Source organism: Nothobranchius furzeri, chromosome 19 (assembly GCF_043380555.1).
Source record: "Nothobranchius furzeri strain GRZ-AD chromosome 19, NfurGRZ-RIMD1, whole genome shotgun sequence".
NCBI lineage: Eukaryota > Metazoa > Chordata > Actinopteri > Cyprinodontiformes > Nothobranchiidae > Nothobranchius > Nothobranchius furzeri.
In genome coordinates, this window is record NC_091759.1 from 22979745 (window position 1) to 23000124 (window position 20380).

General features: G+C 47.2%; 1 protein-coding gene across 4 annotated transcripts in view; it reads left to right on the top strand.

The window, feature by feature from the left end:
• The first annotated feature begins 2116 nt into the window (after positions 1-2116).
• The window catches only part of pvrl2l (PVR cell adhesion molecule related 2 like), a 332000-nt gene continuing 313736 nt past the window's right edge, over positions 2117-20380 (top strand). For all 4 annotated transcript variants that reach the window (XM_054745374.2, XM_054745377.2, XM_054745376.2 and 1 more), the window contains exon 1: positions 2117-2417. In XM_054745374.2, the coding sequence (XP_054601349.1) occupies positions 2330-2417 (88 nt within the window). In that variant the 5' untranslated portion in view covers positions 2117-2329. The remainder of the gene's footprint in view (positions 2418-20380) is intronic.

Sequence of the window (20380 nt, forward strand, 5' to 3'; positions counted from 1 at the left end):
GATCTGGGAATCAGCGCTTTGATCCGGAACAAAAACGTTTTGGCTAAAATGATCTTGCTCCAAAAGGATGCTGATCTCATCCTGAGGAGCTCAGAGGAGCCGCTGCCCCTCCTCATCAGAGGGAGTTAGTAGAGGAGGTTCAGGGATCTGATCGCCACCTCCTCTGGAGGTTTTCCAGGTGGTCCTGGGAAAACCCAGAAGCTCATTCCCTCCGGGAGCTCCAGGAGGAGCTGGGGAACGCGACGATGAACTTTTTACTTTCCTGCAACAAAATGAGACGATTTATCAGGTAAAATCATAAAAATCACCTTTTCTGTCTCCGGGAGTTTCACTGACGTTGTTTTACCCGACTCTGGAATTCTCTGGAATTCTGCTGCTTCCGAATGATCTGTCCATTCATGACAAATGACTCTTTTTGAGGCTTTTTGTTCACATTGAAGAAACAGAATCCAAACAGAAAAGTAAAAACTTTTACGTTTCTAAAGATTCAGTCAAAAATAAATAAAGTTTTTATGATCTGTCAGAACCGAGCCCGACCGGGCCGGACTCGCCACCCAGCAGCGCTTGGTGTTCTGGTTCTGGGTGGGTGTAAACCGCGTGTGCAGCCGGTTCTTTAGTGGACCGGTTCTGACCCAGTCTGGCCTGTGAACCTGTTCTGGTTCTGGTCTTTGGACCTGCTCTAGGGGCAGCAGTAGACCAGGACGTAGAGCGGGTTGTCCTTGGAAGGTTGCAGGTTCGATCCCAGCTCCGTCAGAGAACGCTGCTGTTGTGTCCTTGGGCAAGTCCTAACCCGCCGTGCATGCCGGTGGAGGTCGGAGGGACCGGTTCTGACCAAGTCCTCCAAACACACCCACATCACCCCGCTTCTCCTCCAGCTTCACTGGCTGCCAGTCAACTTCAGGGTTCATTTCAAGATCCTGGTTCTGGTCTATAGGGCCTTACATGGACAAGCACCATCTTACATTGGTGATCTTCTTAGTCCCTACACCCCCAGCAGGTCCCTGAGGTCCAGTGACCAAAGCCTACTGGTTGTGCAGCACCAGGCTAAAGGTCAAAGGTGACAGATCATTTGCTGCTGTGGCCCCCAGACTCTGGACCTCTCTCCCCCTGAGCCTGAGATCAGTGGACTCAGTGGTCTCCTTTAAACTCACCTGTTCACTCTGGTGGGACCTTCATCACCTCCTTCTGCTTGTTCTGCTCTTACTCCGACTTTCCCGGGTCCACTGACTTCCCTCTTTCCTGTTCATTTTTAATCAATTTAATGTTTCTCATTTTAATCATTAAAAAATCTTTAATTTTTGAAAATTATAAGTGTGTGTGTGTGTGTGTGTGTGTGTGTGTGTGTGTGTGTGTGTGTGTGTGTGTGTGTGTGATTCACTCTAATGTAAAGCACTTTGGAGTCCTCTGACTCAGAAAGGCGCTGTAAGTTCGGGTCATTGTTGTACTGGTTCTGTTTCCCGGTTCAGGTCCGTAGATTCTGTGTACTGGCTCTTTACCAGTTCCAGACTGGTTCTCAGTTAAAAGTTCTGGTGCCATTCCCAGCTCTGGTCTGGGTCCTGCTGGTCTCTATGCTGGTTCTGGGTCCTGGTCCTGCATACTGGTTCTGGGCTGTCTCTGTTCCTGGTTCTGTATTCTAGTTCTGAACGGTGTCCTGACTCTGGTTCTAGGTTCTGTAAACCAGTTCTGATGCGGTTCCCGGTTCCGGTCTGTGTGTCCCTTCTTTATGCCAGCTTTGGTCTGGTTCTGGTCCGTATGCCGGTTCTGGTCTTCAGTTTCTGGTTCAGTTCCCAGTTCTGACCCTGTATCCTGGTTTTAGTCCTGGTTCTGGTCTCTACTGGTTCTGTCTCCCAGTTTTGGACTGTTGGTTCTGGTCCATATCCCGTTTCTGGTCCGGATCCCGGTTCCGTGAGTGGCCCCGCTCGTGCAGCCTGACTCTCTCCTCTTGGTGACGCTCTGCTGACATCACCGGAGCTCTCTCTCTCCGCTCAGCACCAGAACCGCGGAGCTCCAGACTCACTCCGTCCTCACTTTGTTTGCACGTCGCTCCTGCTGCTGCTGGAACCGAACCGAACCGAGCCGTGAGCCTCGGACTGTCTCGGGCTACCTGAGCGCACTGCGGTCCGGGAGGGTTCGGACTCCTTCCCGCCTCTAACGGGGTTCCGTTCTGCACCGGCTCCGGATCCAGGAGGACTCAGGCAGCGGGGAGAGAAGTTGGCGGGTCAGAACTGAGCCGCGAGTTCTGATTGGGCCTGAGCAGGAATAACCCGGATCCCGGTCCGACACCTCGGTGTTTGGATTTTTACGTCCACCTGGTCTCCAGAGCGGAAGAATGCCCGGAGATTACGCAGCGCGCTGCCCGGCTTCTCCGGGGACACGCGCCTGGAAGCTGCTGGCAGCCGTCCTCCTCATCACTCAAGGTAAGACCCGAACCGTTCCCGAACAGAAGCCGCCTCTGGCTGCGCTCGATGTGGACTGCCCTTCGGTCCGGACGCACAGTGTCCGCGCTGCGCGGCACCTCCGTCCCTCCGTCTGCGGCTGTCGGACGGACCAGAACCCGCAGGAAAAGTTGATCATGCGGCCCGGTTCCGAGTTTGTGTGGAACTCCTGGTCTCAGGGGCGTGGCTCTGCTCGTTGTTGTTCTAGTCTGCAGGTGACTGATCAGGATCTAATCCCCTCTGAGCCTCGCGCGCCGCCGACCTGCAATCCCGTTACCTGCTCGCAGGCGCGTGCAGTTAAACCCCGCTCTATGTGGCTTCTGCTCAGAAACAGAGCAGAAAACGTTCCTGATGGTGCAACAGGGTAGTGGTTCCGGTCCGGTCCGATCCGGGACGGGGTGGGGGCCCGCTGTGGCCCCTGCTGGCCCTGAGGCTGCGGCTGCAGCCATACGCGCCTGAGCATAACTCCTGTTTGTGTGTGTGCGTGTGTGCGTGTGTGTGTGTGTGTGTGTGTGTGTGTGTGTGTGTGTGTGCGTGTGTGCGTGTGTGCGTGTGCGTGCCTTCAGAAACCAAAACCATCAGACAAACTTTAATTTTAGTGTAATTATTAGAACCTGTTGGCCCTAAAACCACATCTATGACAACTTAAGTAGTTATTAGGATGGTTTTCAGCTGATTGGATCATTTTTCTGTTATGAAGCCATAATAAGATCCTCAAAAGCTCCTATTAGGTCTAATGTGCAGGTTTTTGTTCTCCAGCGGCAGCATCTCTGGAAGCGTCTGTCTTCCTGTAACCCACCAGCATGAATCTGCAGGCTGTTGTTTCTCACCTGCATGCTGGAACTCAGATCATCTGTCAGCCATGTCCCCAAATTGTCACAAAGGGGAAAAGAAGATGGGTCATGTTGGAGATGGGAGATCTGTCGTGTGTGTGTGTGTGTGTGGTAGCGCTCCTCCGGGCTCGGAGCTGATGAGGGACCAGGGTGCTGTCTCCTAAACGTGGAGGCGTTTGACCCGTTTGCTCGCAGCTCCTCCTTCCTGGAGCCCCTGTGGCCCCTCTGGGACCATAGAGGCCCAGCTCAGGCCGGTGTGAGAGGATGGATGACACCTCCTCAGATGAGAGGGTCCGGTTAGAGAGCTGTCAGGTTGTGGTGACAGTTTCCCCCCAGGTTACGATTTAATTTGAACTAGAAACGACACAAATGTCGAGTTGGAGCAGAAAACCTCCAGACTGGTGCTCCTGGAGCCTGTGAGGTCACACACACACACACATGATCATCCAGTGGGCGTGGCCTTTTGAGAGCCACCTAGACGTGAACTGGTCCATCTCACTTCTTTTTTTATATAGTTTTATTTAATTAATTGGTGTAAAATAATTAGATTGAAGTAAATAAATGGGATTTTTCTGTTTTGAGGACTTTCTGAAGCCATCATCTGGCTGAGCTTCAGCTTCATCTGCAGCTGGTGGCAACAAAACGCAAACATCCGAAGCCGTGTTTGCCCCCGGGACTCGTTCCGTCATTTTCAAACACGCTCATAAAAATCTACAGCTTCACGTTTCGGGTCAGTCGTCCTCTTGGGAATCCAGAACCAGTGTAGAGTCCTCCGATGAAGGTTCAGAGCAGAACGGAGCTGGACTTGTTTAGCTCCTGAGGAGTTTTCCCACTTTAAACAGAAAAGTTTTGAGCTTTTAGACTCAAGTGAGAGCTCTGTTAATCCCTCCATTCTCCTCCCGACGGTCTTTGTGGTTCTGGTCCACCTGCAGAAGGTTTTGATCACATTCCTGGAGGTGTGTGCTGCTGTGAAACTGTCCAAAGTTCAGATCCAGATCTGCAGTTAAGCTTTTTAAGCCACCTCCTCTGTTGCAGCTCTGAATCAGGTCCTCCGACTGTTGTTTAACAGACCACACCCTCAGGGGCGTGGTCTAAACGTTTAGACCACACCCTCAGGGGCGTGGTCTAAACGTTTAGCACGTAGACCAGAGATGAGGAACCAGAGGAGTTTGGAGGTTCACTCGCTTCAACAAGGCTCTGACAAAAGTTTAACAGCTTGATATTTCCAAGTTTTGGCTCAAACTGAAATTTCAGGAGAAATTTAAATCCATCAGAAGTTGGTCCGAGAGTCTGAAGTAGGCGGGGCATTGACAAAAATGTAAACATAAAGAAATTCAGACATAATTCAGACACGTTTGTAATGATTTCTACAACGCCTCAGGCAGCTGTCCCATTAGTTGACGTGGAGGGGGCGGGGCTTAATGCAGATTCTGCAGCCAGCCACACGGAGGTGCTATTTCTAGAGTTCATCCTGAAATTTAAAAAGCTGATAGGATTTACAAAGTCACATGACAGAACTGGATTTCCGTCTAAAACGTTTTGCGGCTCAATCCGACGCTTTTATTTCAGATTTCCACTCACGTCTGTGTCGCGTTATTTCCGCAAAAGCGTCGGCGCAAAGCAAACGTGTAAAAATCCACGATGCGACTGTCGCTCGAGCTGCTGTGAAATGTTTGAATTCAGCTTTTGGATGTCAGAATTTACGCTGAGCGTCCGTGAGCTTTCCCACCCTCACGATCATCTAAGCTGTTTTTTTCCTCCTGGTAAGGAAAACCGCCCCGGAGAATCTCAAAACTCATAAGCACGCAGCTTACGTGGTCTCCTAATTTTGCTTTCCACCTTTTGTTGAATAGAAAATAATATTTTCTGTAACAAATCTTAAAACAGGCATGGAGTGGTGACTTGTTTCTGAGGACCTGGCCCGGGAATTCTTTGGTTTATTCCTGTAACCTGAAATGGAACCACAAGTGATTCCGAGCACCATCATCATTAGATCCTGCTCTTTTATGCACGTATTCAGTGAACGGAGCAGCAGACGCTATCGGCTGCAGAGAAACATCAGGACAAGCAGGCTAACCTTGACTAGAACGGAGCTGAGTGGCGATCCTTCTGCAGCAAGATAATTAAGTCACTTCAGCCCCCCCCCCCCCCCCATCCTCAGAGACACGCCTGTGCGGGCTCGATCCTGAGCTCAAATGTCAATGATGAGGCCCCTTGATGGCTCGGTGGAGACGAACGGCTGATTAGCTTATCACCCGGAGAGCAGGCGGCCGGCGGCAAGCGCCCTCGGAGCGTCGCGGCCCGGTATCGAGAGGCCTTGATAATGACTCATCGTTTGTTTTTTTTTTGTTGCATCGGGTTGCTGCATGTTCTGTTTCCATGAGGAAACACCAGCAGATCTCCCACGTGGAGCTCCGTCTGGTGGCCTCTGATGGTCCAGGATGTGCAAAACCTGAAGCTCAAATGGGAAAATCCTCAAGTCACCGGTCAACCAGCAGATCTGAGCCACCAAACCTTCATGATCAACAGTTTCATTCCATCTTCCTACAGAGGGACGGGTAGAGATGCACCGTTCTGGTTTTCTGAGCCGACATCCAGCTCATCTGATGCCGATTTTGCCCGACCCTGATTGACGGAATGAAATCTTCTGAAATCTCTGATTAACTTAAATATTTTGATGCTGGAATGAAACGTTCGCGTAGAAGATGCTCGAGGTTCAAAATGTTATCACATCAACGAAAGGCTGATGCGGAATAGATGGTTTTCTGATCTCTGCAGGTGTTTAATGACCTGTTTTACTGCTGGGACCAAGTCCAGGTCCTGTAGCTGATACAGGCTAGGCTTTCTGGTAGTATTTGGTCAAGGGTAACAGGGGCGTGGCCTGGGGGGAGGGGCCTGGGGGAGACATTACATTGTTCACAAAAGGCTTGGGGTAAAATAAAAAAAAACATAACCATCGGTGCCACCCATGTACAATGAAGTGCGCCCCCCCCCCCCCCTCTGGGCCACCCGAGTTTAAAAGATCTGGACACGCCCCTGCAGGGTAAGAGCTAGGAGAAAGCTTTTGTTTATTTAATTACAGCTGATTGTCAGGCGCGTTTGTTGTTTTTGCTGCTGCTGCTCAGTTTTAGTTTCCGGTTGTGGGTCGTGGATTTCCTCCTCGTCTCTGAGCTAAGGAAGTGTGTCGGACTCGTGCACGATTCTGCTGTTGCTCATTTACGGAAAAATAGTTTGGACTTTTGTGATCAGCTGTAGGAGTTTCGTCCTGCAGAGATTAGCTGGTTGTCATGGAAACGGCGTGAGAGTCTGAGAGTACTTCTGCTGGGTTTGTGTCTTTGTTTGGTGCTTTTTTCCAAAGGTTGGACCGGGGTTGGGATTTGGGTCTGTGAGGCGCTCCGCCCGGAGGAGTCGGCAGCTTTTAATCCGAGTCGGAGTCTGCTGTTGGTCAGCACTTCTCTTGTGCTCCTCGTGGAGAACACGGATCCTAGGCGAATTCCACATGTCGCCGCTGGAATGAAGCCTTGGCACACCTTTGTGATTCTGCTGCAAACAGGTGTCGGCGGGATGAGGGATTACTGAGCAGCAACAGGACGGAGACGGGAATCACAATGGTTCTGATCCCAGCGTGGTCCGAGGAAGCCTTTTCCATTCAGCTCCCTCCCCTCCCGGCTGGAAAACCTCAAACTTCCAGCGGCCTTTTCTGGGATCTCGTACCCGGCTCACTCTTCACGTTTTCACTTTCTTTTATTCCTCCATTCTCTCGCCCTCGTTTTTATTCTCTCCCTCTCTTTCCTCCCATTCTTCAGCTCTGGGCCTGTGTCCGAGCCAGCCGGGCTGGCGGCGGCTCCGTCCCGGCTCCCGAGTGGAGGCCCTTTTGTTGGAACAGCTTTTGGTGGAATTAAAAAGGTTGCCAGTCTCCCCCCTCTTCCTCCCCCTCCTCCCCCATCCTGGTTCTTTCCAGCCTTCATTGTTTGGAGGGAGGAGGGAGCAGAGGGGAAAATCAAGAGTGTGAAAATGTTGAGAGAAGCATCTCTGCTTGGTGTGTTCAGAGCTCACAGCCCACCCTGTCCTCCTTGTCCTCCTTGTCCTCCTTGTCCCTGTCCTCCTTGTCCTCCTTGTCCCTGTCCTCCCTGTCCTCCCTGTCCTCCTTGTCCTCCTTGTCCCTGTCCTCCTTGTCCTCCTTGTCCCTGTCCTCCTTGTCCTCCTTGTCCCTGTCCTCCCTGTCCTCCTTGTCCTCCCTGTCCTTGTCCTCCTTGTCCCCCCTGTCCCTGTCCTCCCCGTTCTCCTGCTCCCTCTCCCTAATGACTAAACGTCTTTAACTGTGGGTGTGGGGGTGCAGCGCTGGATCCGACTCGGTGACATTTCCCGTTGTACCCATGTTGGCGGTTTAATAAGCGCAGCAGCATTTGTTTGCTTCACTTGCATCGTTACGGCGCCTCCCGGGCTTGGTTTCTCCCGCCGAGACGAGGAGACGGCTTCACTAAAAACCGCTGGCGACCAAATGAAGCCAAGCTGGCGGCTTCAGTAATGTCACTGATAAGGAACTAAAGGGTCAGGATCCTTCCACCTACTTCCTGTCAGCACCTGTTGACGTGCAGGTAGGTGGAACAGAGAGGTTCTGGTTTCCAGGACCGATACCAGTTTCTGAATCTTGCACCGCTTCGACCTGCCGACACGGATGCTCAAAGTCCAGATTAGTTAAAATACGTTAACTTGGTGGAAGGTTCAAGGACCGAGTAAATGTCCAGTTACGGTTTTTATTGCTGCTTTGCAATGATGCGTTCACAGACCTGAAAGAAAGATCAGATTTTCAAGTTTCAGATGAATGGCAGTCTTTATGCGGGAAAATACGCCGACTCTGATCACAGCTGTTTTATTTTTGGTGCTTTTTTTGTGACGATTGAAGAAAAAATAAAGTTCTGTCGAGAACTCGGCGAGCAGACTGAGAAAATCCTTTTTTTTGCGTCATTTAGTTTTTTACCGCTGCTTCACCGTTCTTACATCCCTTTTCTTCTTTCTCATGGAAACATCCGTATTCTTATCTTCTCCTGCCCAGCATTCCTCGCTGCCCCGGGAATCCCCTTCAACTCCCAAAGCTGGTCCTACACAAAACACTGTAGCTGCTGGACCTCCAGGACCTTCTCCTGCTCCCGGTTCAGGAATTTTCACACAAAGCTTCTAGTTTGGGTCTTAATCTCTAATCTGGGTTAGTCTCTGTTTGTTGGTGAGTCTTTTCAGGAAGTGTGGTTACCATGGTGACCCTAACGAGCCACTAGTGGTCACCACAGTGACCTTAATGAGCCTTTGTTGGTTACCATGGTGACCCTGATGAGTTTCTAACAGCAGCGTTAACGTTTCTTTTGTCAGAACTTAGACCTTATAAGTGAGCTGATGCGTGTTGGTTTCCTGCAGCAGGTGACCTGGCACCCGTTTAAAAACATATTCAGATGTTGTTGGATTAGAGTAGATTATAATAGAATAGATTAGAATAGAATAGAATAGGCTTGATCCCACAGTGGGGGATTCACTTGTTGCAGCAGCACAAACACTTAAAAGGTTACATGTAAATACACACAGGCTGTAATCTATTACAGCTGGTTTTAAATGAATCCCTAAAGTTTGGCGACTAATGGCTGAAATGTTGTTTTATTAATGAATAATCCAATATTATTACATTATTTACAGTAAATTATCACCCAAATCGGTGAGTAAACAGGAATTACATCGGTGAAGCTGGTGGTGGGTTTGCGGTCTGTACGATCGTGACAACGGGCTGGTTCTGGGTCCAGATCCGAGTCTAAGCTTCTGAACAGGACGTGGACGCCTGAAGTTCTGGTGTTAAATGTCGGAGTGGTAGAGCTCCAAACGGAGTTTTGTTTACGCACGTTAATCTAACCGCTCAGTATTCCTGCAGCTGGATTTCCTGGATCACTGAAACAACACATCAGCGCCTGGTTTTCAACCAGCAACCCTGTCAGCTAGGTGCTGAAAAACAAACAAATGCAGATTTATGTTTTAGACAAACTGGTGTTTTTGAATAAAGTCCTAAAAAAAAGGACTCGGGACGGGAAAGGAGCGTCCATGTCTCCTCTCCTCTCCTCTCCTCTCCTCTCCTCTCCTCTCCTCTCCTCTCCTCTCCTCTCCTCTCCTCTCCTCTCCTCTCCTCTCCTCTCCTCTCCTCTCCTCTCCTCCCCTCTCCTCCCCTCCATGGTGATGATCTTAATCAGCCGGATCCTCTGACAGCGTCGTTCCTCATTTGCATCCTACGACTCTCCTCCTTCCTTGGCGTCTGGCGGCTGCTCAACAGCAGCAGCGTTTTCACACGAGTCACATTAAAAAATATCGATGTCATTTAAAGTTGCACCCCATTACCCCCCACCACCTCCCCGTTCTTTCTGCAGAGCGCGTCATCATTAATTAGATCATTTTCCTGTAGTTTTTCATGAACGTGCTGCGGTTGTGAGAACCCTGGCTGCTCGAGGACGGCGGCAAACAAAGACGTTTCCCGTCAAAATATAAATCGTCTGACAGACGAAGACGTGGCGGTTCGTCAGGCTGCTGAGTTCTGCACGGCGTCGGCAGCTGTCGGGAGACTGACAGGAAGCAGTCCACACTTTTGTAATAACAGTGGAACATGACTTCCTGTCGAGCTTCGTTAGCAGAAACGTTCCCAGCAGAACTCTGATGTGGAGCCACACCGGTCCTGATGCTGATCTAAGATGCAGATCTGCTGGAACAGATTCACTTGATGCCTGAAATATTTACCGAGTCCTCCAGAAGAACCCGAGGGAGCGACGTTAGGGCTCCGTTTTCCTGAACTGATGCTTTCTACGGTGGCCGTTGTAGGACATCTGTCTCTTCAAACCTGACTTCAGATGAAGGCCCACCAGACGTCAGACCAGATGGTCTCAGAACCAACGCGGTGGTGAAGTTAGCTTCCCGTTTTTTTGGCTAAAAGCCAATTCCGCTCAAGTTTTACCATCTGGTCCATCAGCTCTAGTTTAAAAACTACAACATGCAGACCGATCAAACGCAGCTTAGGTACTCTCGCTAGAACCAGGAGGTTTAATGTAAACCTTTCAGAGGTAAGAGCGTTGTATTCCATTAGAAACGTTTAAAAATAGCAGCTTTTAGTGCTGATTCAGCTGTTTGTCTCCGGTTGAAACCAGTTCTGTCAGCTTTTAGATGTTTCTCAGCTTCAGCCATGGTTGAATGCATCTTCAGCATACATCGATTCACATCGGACGTTGGAGCAGAGAAACATCTAAAACATGCAGGATGGTGGCTGTCAGAGTCGGGGATGTGTGCTGACGATGGCGACTCGCAGGACTCGTCTGGTTGCCAGACGTTAAGTGGAATCTGAAACCAACTTCTGACGCCTTCTGGTCTGGAACCTGCTGATTATCTTCCTGGTTCTGACAGAATCAGAAGTCTGAAGGTGTTTCCTGAGATCAAAGGATTTTCTCAGAATCACCCAGGCGTGGAGATGAAGAGAGGCCGTCGGTGAAAGAGCAGGACCACAAACCTGTTCTTGGTCGGGAGTCTGCTGGGAATCTCCGGTGTGTAGCTTTAGGAAGCGCAGGATATCTGGAGTTTGGAAGGATCAGTCACGCCGAAGCTGGTTTAATGACCGTAAAGAGACGTGATGCAGTTCTGTCCTTGAGCCATGACCTTCAGCCCACGTTGGAGAGGTCCTCATCCCAGGATGAGATTCATCTCCTCGTCTCGTCTTACTCCGCTTATCCGGGTCCGGGTCGCGGGGGCAGCATCCCAACTAGGGAGCTCCAGACCGTCCTCTCCCCGGCCACCTCCACCAGCTCCTCCGGCAGGACCCCAAGGCGTTCCCGGACCAGATTGGAGATGTAACCTCTCCAACGTGTCCTGGGTCGACCCGGGGGCTCCTGCCGGCAGGACATGCCCGAAACACCTCCCCAGGGAGGTGTCCAGGAGGCATCCTGACCAGATGCCCAAACCACCTCAACTGACTCCTTTCGATCCGGAGGAGCAGCGGTTCTACTCCGAGTCCCTCCCGAATGTCCGAGCTCCTCACCCTATCTCTAAGGCTGAGCCCGGCCACCCTACGGAGGAAACTCATTTCGGCCGCTTGTATCCGCGATCTCGTTCTTTCGGTCATTACCCAAAGCTCATGACCATAGGTGAGGATCGGGACGTAGATCGACCGGTAAATCGAGAGCCTGGCTTTCATCTCCTCTGAGATTAAAGTCCTGGTTCAGGTGGAGGATGGATCTGGTCTTTGGTCCGAGGAGGAGTTTCTGTTGTGGTGATGAAGAATCTCTGAAGGTCAGAACGGAGCATGCCTCCTGGCCTCCCTGTTTTGTCCCACTTGGGGATTCCAGGGTCTTCCCAGAACTTGTCAAAAGAGCTGGAAAAATGTGGGAATTTTGGGATTTCGCTTTAAGATCTTTTCCCCACAACAAACGTATAAAACTCCAGAGTTCCCACAAGCCTTCCTGTTTATGAAGGAGCATTATGAGATGTTGTGCGTCAGTTACTGACAGAGCACCACGGCTCAGATGTCTGGGAATAAGGTGACGAAGACGATCCCGACCTGGTTCTGGTTCTGTGGCCTGAGAGGAACCAGAGTTTATGATAAATCAAATCTCATAACTGTTTTCATTTTGCAGCTCAATCCTCCCGTTTAGCATTTTTCAGCCGCTGATTCTAATTTTAGCTCGGCTCAGCCTGGACGTCACTTAGCCGACGTGTAAATAAAGAAAACCGGGAAGAGATGCCGGCGTAACCAGAACGCCGTAAATCTGAGTTAATTATTCCACATCCGATTTCTCTGGTGGATTAGTCACGGGGAGTGAGTTTTCCTTCTGGATCACTCGGGAAAACTTCCATCATCATCTGCTGGAGTTGGTTTGCCCCGCTTGACACCAGAAGTCCTGGGATGTGCACACTGCAGCCCGGATTCCTCGTGCCGGCCTGATTTACGGGACTCCACACGCTCTGGTGTACGTGTGAGATGAGCGTAAAGGCTGCGTCTCCCTGCGGAGGAGACAGTGAGGTTTCAGATATCGGTATTCGTCTCCTCGCTGCTGTTTCAGGGATGCGACTCAAGGCTACGGAAGCTGCTGATGAACTGAAAATTTAATACGCCTGCGGGAACAATATCGCCTCATGTTGTCCATTCAAATCCTCAATGTCATTTTCCAGATGGCTGGAGAGTTTCCCTAAACAACCCAGGAGCTGCAGCGTGCAGCAGCTCTCCTCTTCCTGATGGATGCAGCTGATTAATCACTTCCACGTCCCGCCTCTCATTTAGCTGCTGGTGGAGAGGTTGGGCGCGCAGCTGCAGGAACGCCGTCCCAATGCTCCCGCCTTAACTCCCGACCCTAAAACCCAGGGTCATGACTCGGAGCAGATTCCTCCTCCAAAACCAGAACGGAGTTTTCTCCCTTAAAGGTTCCGTTTTCCACGTGGAAGCGGACATCCTGCCCAGTTTTCCAGAACAATGTGTAGACTTTCATTCCACCACCTCCCCATCGGCGCTCCACATGGAAACGCCTGTCAGTCAGGATCTTTGGCGCTGTCTTATTTATTTGTTTGTTTATTTAGGGATGATCCGGTCCAAGTCCTCCTCAATTAAAAATTTGCAAAACCAGATTAGTGAACATCTGTCGTCCTTACGGTTCCGCGTGTCGGCGTCCATGTCGGGACGACGGCAGCACATGTTTCCAAGACCCTTCTGAGGAAAAACGTTCCCCAAACGCTGCTCACCTCTTGTGCTTTTTATGTTTGATGGCTTACACGATTAAATGTTTTCATGACGGGAGACGCTGGAGTGAAATCACGAGTCATTTTCTGTGTGGAAGTCCAGCCGGGCCACAAGTAAGGATCCATGTTGGGGCTTTGTTTGTGAATATTAATGAAACCGTTCACGGAAAAATGGTTAAAACTCTCAAGTGGAATTTTACTGAGAGCTGTTTGTGGGTTGTGCTGTTGGGAAGAGACCCGGGGTCAACTCAGGACAATAGGATGGAATTATATCGCTAGGCGGGCCTGGGAACGCTGTGGGATTTGACCGGAGGAGGAGCTGGTGGAGGTGGAAAAAGAGAGAATTCCCTGCTAAGGATGCTGCCTCTGCATGGACTCAGACCTGGAATAACAGACGGTTTCAAAACTATGATAGCTTTTAGCTTTTAGCGCACTACCATATATTCTACCGATATTGTGACTTCCTTGTATCATTTGTTCTTTAATGATCTTCAAAACACTTTGTGGCTTTTAAGCATCTTCCAGACAGGAAAGGAACCAAATATGGTCACTTTATTAAAGCTGCTTCGGCAAATTTGGAAAACAAATGAGCTTAAAACATTTTCTGTGCCTCATGACAACGTTCTAACATCGTATAGCTGTAATCGTGTTGTGGAGAATAAGAAAACAAACAAACAAAAATAATATTAAAGGGGTTCTCTCGCATTTGTCCAAAACGTCCACCAATAACACGATTCAAACCAAAACCAACTACTGGACCACCGAACCGCCGCACTTCACTGGGCCCTCCACTCATCACACACTCACGTGTTTAACACCAGAACACCGCCGGTGTGAGAGGTTCTCCGCTCAATAATATCAGAGAAGGAGAAACAACCGGCTGCTACCACCTCAGCTGTAGGACAAACTACCAGAGTCTCAAAAAGGAACCGCCATTTAAAGTCATGGACAACAAAATGGTGAGTGGTGTTTAGTGCTATCTTGTTTTCTTTGGAAATGTGGATTTTCCAGTTCTGGTGGACACAGATCCAGGATACCCGACAGGAGGGATGAGTGTTGTGTGACCGTGTTAGATTTCAAAACCTAGCTTGTTCTGTAGATTCGCTATAGCAGCTTTCAACTTGATTTAATTTGAAAAAGACAAAAACAAAATGTTACTATGGGGAAAAACTCCTGCTGTATCCTAAGAAAACTATTTTGAAAGCATTTCAGTGAGCAGCCTTACAGACTATATGACTATAGGTTTAAAGCTCAAGCTAACTCTTTAGCTTTACAGGGTTAAGGCTAAAGCTAACTTTTTAGCCCTACAGGGTTAATGCTAAAGCTAACTCTTTAGCCCTACAGGGTTTATGCTAAAGCTAACTCTTTAGTCCTACAGGGTTAATGCTAAAGCTAACTCTTTAGTCCTACAGGGTTAAGGCTAAAGCTAACTTTTTAGCCCTACAGGGTTAATGCTAAAGCTAACTCTTTAACCCTACAGGGTTTATGCTAAAGCTAACTCTTTAGTCCTACAGGGTTAAGGCTAAAGCTAACTCTTTAGCCCTACAGGGTTAAGGCTAAGTCTAACTTTTTAGCCCTACAGGGTTAATGCTAAAGCTAACTCTTTAACCCTACAGGGTTTATGCTAAAGCTAACTCTTTAGTCCTACAGGGTTAAGGCTAAAGCTAACTCTTTAGCCCTACAGGGTTAAGGCTAAGTCTAACTCTTAGCTTTACATGGTTTAGGGTAAAGTTAGTTCTTTAGCCTGCTGTTGGCCCTAAAACATTAGTTTTATCCAATGGATGCTGATTAAATTCCTTCCACTGTGTGGGACATAACTTTCTTTTAAATCCCTTCAAAATAAGAGCCTTTTAGAAACATCTTAGTTCTGTGTGTATCTTGTTTTCATCCTGACAGTCAGCCTGTTATTTATCAGGCAGCAGGTGAGTTAATTAACTACTGCTGCTAAGAAAACCCAACATTACCAGTCTTGTATATATTCAGATCTAGCGCTGTGGCTTTGTGCGTTTCACGATTATTTTAGGTTGTGAGAACTTTGTGCACATTTCTAAAAGCCTGGGATTTATCTGCTCTCAATAATCAGGATGCAAAGAGGAAGAAGTGACCCAGTTAGATTTAATGAACCGATTTTTGAGTTGACTTTAGCTTTTATTTAGGTTAAAGTCAGAAGAGGAGCTGAATTAAAGCTAGAGTGAAAACACACACACACACGCACGCACGCACGCACACACACACACTAGCTTCTCTCATATATTATTAACGGAACAAAGCCAAGTGGTAAACGAGGATTAAATAGCTCGCGTGTCAAAACCCAAGAAGTCATTAATGACTTAAAGTTCTTCTCTTTGACTCTAGAATCCATTTAGATGACAGCCACAAGGCCGCCTGAGTTATTGTCAACCATAGCTGCACTTTTACTCACCCTGAGCAGAAAACACGATTCTTCTTCTTTTTTCCCGTGAAATGACACAAAACCCTCTGACCAGACAAAAAAGGGATAACTCTGAGATGGTGAGTTTATTTTCTGAATCTGAAGATCTGTTTTTATGAGCTGTTTGTATTCAAGGATGCAGAATTCACCACTGCTGAGACACACACCCAGACATAACTCACCCTGGGTCAAAGGTCAGCTCATCAGGAGCATCCTGGTTAAATCTGTCATTAGGACTGGGTCAAATGTCTCCTCACCCTCTCATGAAGTCACCTTTAAATGAAATGATTATTTTGATAATGACATACGGCTGTGTGTGTGTGTGTGTGTGATGCTTATGACCTTTGACCCTCCCTTTCAATCTTTGAGCAGATCAGCTGCCCCAAACTAACTTTTACTGTTTTATGATGAAAATTGTTCTTTAAATGAAGAAATTGTAATTTATCTACATTTTTTTACTTAAAGGAGTAAAATTCATGTGAATGAATGAGGATTAAGACTGTTCATGTTTGTGGAGGAAGATACTCTCACTCGTGCAGATGTTTGGTGTCTCTGACTGGAATAATGAACATAAACTTCCTGCTGGTTCAGGAGTCAAACAAAAACTCAGATGGAAAATAAAATAAAGCTGTTTTCTGTCTCCTGGACATCTGCTGAAATCATTAAAATGCTGTTTATAGTTTTCTCAACATGTAAACTTTCAGTTTTTAGTGGAATGATGGATGATAGAAGATGGATGGATGGAATGATGGATGATAGAAGATGGATGGATGAAATGATGGATGAATGATGGATGATAGAAGATGGATGGATGAAATGATGGATGATAGAAGATGGATGGATGAAATGATGGATGGATGATGGATGGATGAAATGATGGATGATAGAAGATGGATGGGTGGAATGTTGGATTTTATGGATGGATGGATGGAATGATGGATGAATGATGGATGAAATGATGGATGATAGAAGATGGATGGGTGGAATGTTGGATTTTATGGATGGATGGATGAAATGATGGATGATAGAAGATGGATGGGTGGAATGTTGGATTTTATGGATGGATGGATGGAATGATGGATGAAATGATGGATGGTAGAAGATGGATGATTGATGGCTGGATGGATGATTGATGGCTGGATGGATGATTGATGGATGAAATGATGGATGATAGAAGATGGATGATAGAAGATGGATGGATGAAATGATGGATGATAGAAGATGGATGGATGAAATGATGGATGATAGAAGATGGATGGATGAAATGATGGATGAATGATGGATGATAGAAGATGGATGGATGGAATGATGGATGAATGATGGATGATAGAAGATGGATGGATGAAATAATGGATGATGGATGATAGAAGATGGATGGATGATGGATGGATGAAATGATGGATGATAGAAGATGGATGGATGAAATGATGAATGATGGATGGATGAAATGATGGATGAATGATGGATGATAGAAGATGGATGGATGAAATGATGGATGATAGAAGATGGATGGGTGGAATGTTGGATTTTATGGATGGATGGATGGAATGATGGATGAAATGATGGAGGATAGAAGATGGATGATTGATGGCTGGATGGATGATTGATGGCTGGATGGATGATTGATGGATGAAATGATGGATGATAGAAGATGGATGATAGAAGATGGATGGATGAAATGATGGATGATAGAAGATGGATGGATGAAATGATGGATGATAGAAGATGGATGATAGAAGATGGATGGATGAAATGATGGATGATAGAAGATGGATGGATGAAATGATGGATGATAGAAGATGGATGGATGAAATGATGGATGATAGAAGATGGATGATAGAAGATGGATGGATGAAATGATGGATGATAGAAGATGGATGGATGAAATGATGGATGATAGAAGATGGATGGGTGGAATGTTGGATTTTATGGATGGATGGATGGAATGATGGATGAAATGATGGATGATAGAAGATGGATGATTGATGGCTGGATGGATGATTGATGGCTGGATGGATGATTGATGGCTGGATGGATGATTGATGGATGAAATGATGGATGATAGAAGATGGATGGATGAAATGATGGATGATAGAAGATGGATGGGTGGAATGTTGGATTTTATGGATGGATGGATGGAATGATGGATGAAATGATGGATGATAGAAGATGGATGATTGATGGCTGGATGGATGATTGATGGATCAAACAAACAAACAAATAGTTTTCTTTTGTATAACAGGAAATGACTCGTACTCCGTCACCTCTAACTCAGTTTCCAGATGGGAGCTTCTCAGGATGAAAGGATGAATTTTATTTTACTCCCCAGGGATGAATCTGAGGATGGAGGAGAAACGTTTCAGCCGTCATCGTCTCCGGTCACACTAGCATCCTGCTGGGCGGTCGAGCGGCTTCCCGGTTCGACCGCTGGACGCAGAGAAAAGCTTGTTTACGAGAGGAGCCCGCTCTTTTATCTGTCTCCTCCGTTTCCCAGCATGCACTCTGCCGACTCCGTGGGTGGCTAAGCTATAAGCCTCTAGGTTTTCAGCAGCTAATGTACAAAGTGTCTGAACTGTAAAGTCAAAGCGGTTTGGAACTGAATCAGGCATTTTCCAGAATGAAAGGAACCGAAGGGGAGCGTGCTAATGAAAGAGTTGGGAACAAAACTCATTTCCTAGAGTCACCAGCGGCGGGAAAACTGTTCAAAAATATAGAGACGGATGAAGGATGGAGGCAGGAAGAGGATGGAAGCTGAAATCTAAAAATCTGCTTACTAAACAAAAGAAACAGAAGAGCTAATGTTTCCACTTAAGTTTAGCTTCAGGAGGAGTTCACTCACATTTTTCATTTTTTTAAAAGAGTAATTTTTAAAATCTGTGTTTCTGATGAGGATGATGGACGAAGGCCAGGTTGATCTGGTCTCAGTACATTTGTTCAGCCATTTTCTTTAGTAGCTCTAATTCTAGGTTTTATTTTCGGAGCAGAGCTCACATCCGTTCCATCAGTTCTAATGACAAAATAGTAGAATGAGGAGAGATTTACTTGCTTTGACTTGAATTAGAAGAACTCACCTACAGAAAGTTGGCTGCGGCCCGGTCTAACTTTGATGATCTGGATGGAATTTCACCGATTGGTGATGTAGAGCGGATTATCGTCGGCGTAGGAGTGGAGAAAGAGGGCAGGAAGACGGGAAACTGTCACTGAGGCGGCCTTAAGGGTGAGTCCTGATATCGGTAGGGCGCTGAGGTGGTTTTGAACATTAATGTCTCACCTGCAGTAGATGACCCTTTGAACAACCTCAGTTTGGAGAAATGGAGGTCAGCTTTGACTGAACAGGATAGGGTTAAAAGATCACGTTCTGCATGTAGCTCCGTTCTAGATTCATGGATCAGAAAAGGTTTGGTACGAAGCAAAAGCAAAACAACTTTCTGTTTTGTAACTTGTCCTCTGCGGAGCGTTGTCCAATCCTGGTCACCGACTCAGACTAAAGTGATACTAGATACTCCGCCTGTTGCGTTGTTACCTTCACTGAATTTATTACACAGCCAACTTGATCTGGATTTGGCAAAACCAGCAAAATGTGGCTAAAAAGAGCAAAAGGAAAAAAAAAATAAAGATTAATAACAACATTGGTTATTTTGTTGTGGCAATTGCTAAAAACCTAAAAACACATCCTCTTTCAGCTGATTTGTCTCTGGTTTTCTGGACTGTAGCAGTTTATTTTGGCTTTAGTTTCTAAATCATAACATTGCCCTAAAAAGTCCCGTTACACGGTAACGATGATGGTACAAACCTGACATTACTCACTAAAATGGAAGTGCCACTGCTAGCTAGCGTTAGCTCTGCTGCTAATTTCCTCTGAACGTGTAAAAAAATGTACACGAGTCTAAACATACAGAAGTTAGAAGTAGCTTCAGCTGCTGTGAATCATTCGTCACTGGCAACAGAAGATGGCAGCAATCTACTTGTCTAGCCTAGCCTAGCCGTTAGCTCATCAGTCCAATCAGAACAAAACTTTGTTTCTCAAAATGATCCCACAAATCGGTTAGCTCTAGTTTCCATGAAGGTATTTTTTTAGAATCCACAAGGAGAAGCTCAGATGTTTTGGTTTTGGTTTCAGCTGCAGATTAGAAAAGCTCGGATTTCATTTTAGAGCGACTAAAACACAAGTGAGACGTGCGATTCGGCTGCCAAGCAACAATTTAATCTGTAGCGGACTCGAGTCGGAAGAAGGTTATCATCTGATGAATCAGTTTCATATTCTGCACCGTGAGGGATTCTGAGGTATGAAATAACAGGAAATTCCACCCTGTAATCTAAGGCTAATAGGCTCAAGCATGCTGCTCATTTTTTTATCATTTTTGTTTGACCACTGGTGGTTTGTGGGAGCAGGAGTCTCTAGATCTCAGGAATCTGCAGTTGGATCAAATAAAACAAAGATGATTAGATAATTACCGTTCGCTGAAACGGATATTAGCACGTTTAGCGCTGCCCTCTGCACCATAAAGAGATCTCATGAATAAAATGCTAAACAGGATGGCGACATTTGCATACGAAACACGGTAAACAAGTGTTAACTGGATTGTTCTGCTTTGCCTGAACTCTATCAGCAGATGATGGAGGACATTGTGTAATTGCTTGTTAGAGGAAAATATGCAGTGGCCACGACGGGGTAAATGACAATGACTTGGGTGTGTGAGGGGGTCTGGATGCAGGCGGCAGAGACATTTGCTCGCTGTAGCTTGAAGCTGTTCGGGGCCCTGGGTTCACTCTGCGTCTCACTTGACAGGTCTGGATAAACCTCGTCCTGCTGCTGCTATTCCTGGTCCCGGTTTTGTGTTGTCTCTGGGATGCTGGGGCTAGCACACAGTGACAACTCCCACCCTCCCTGCTGAGTGTCAGTTCACTGGCCCCTTTCTTCACGAGATGACAGACCGAGC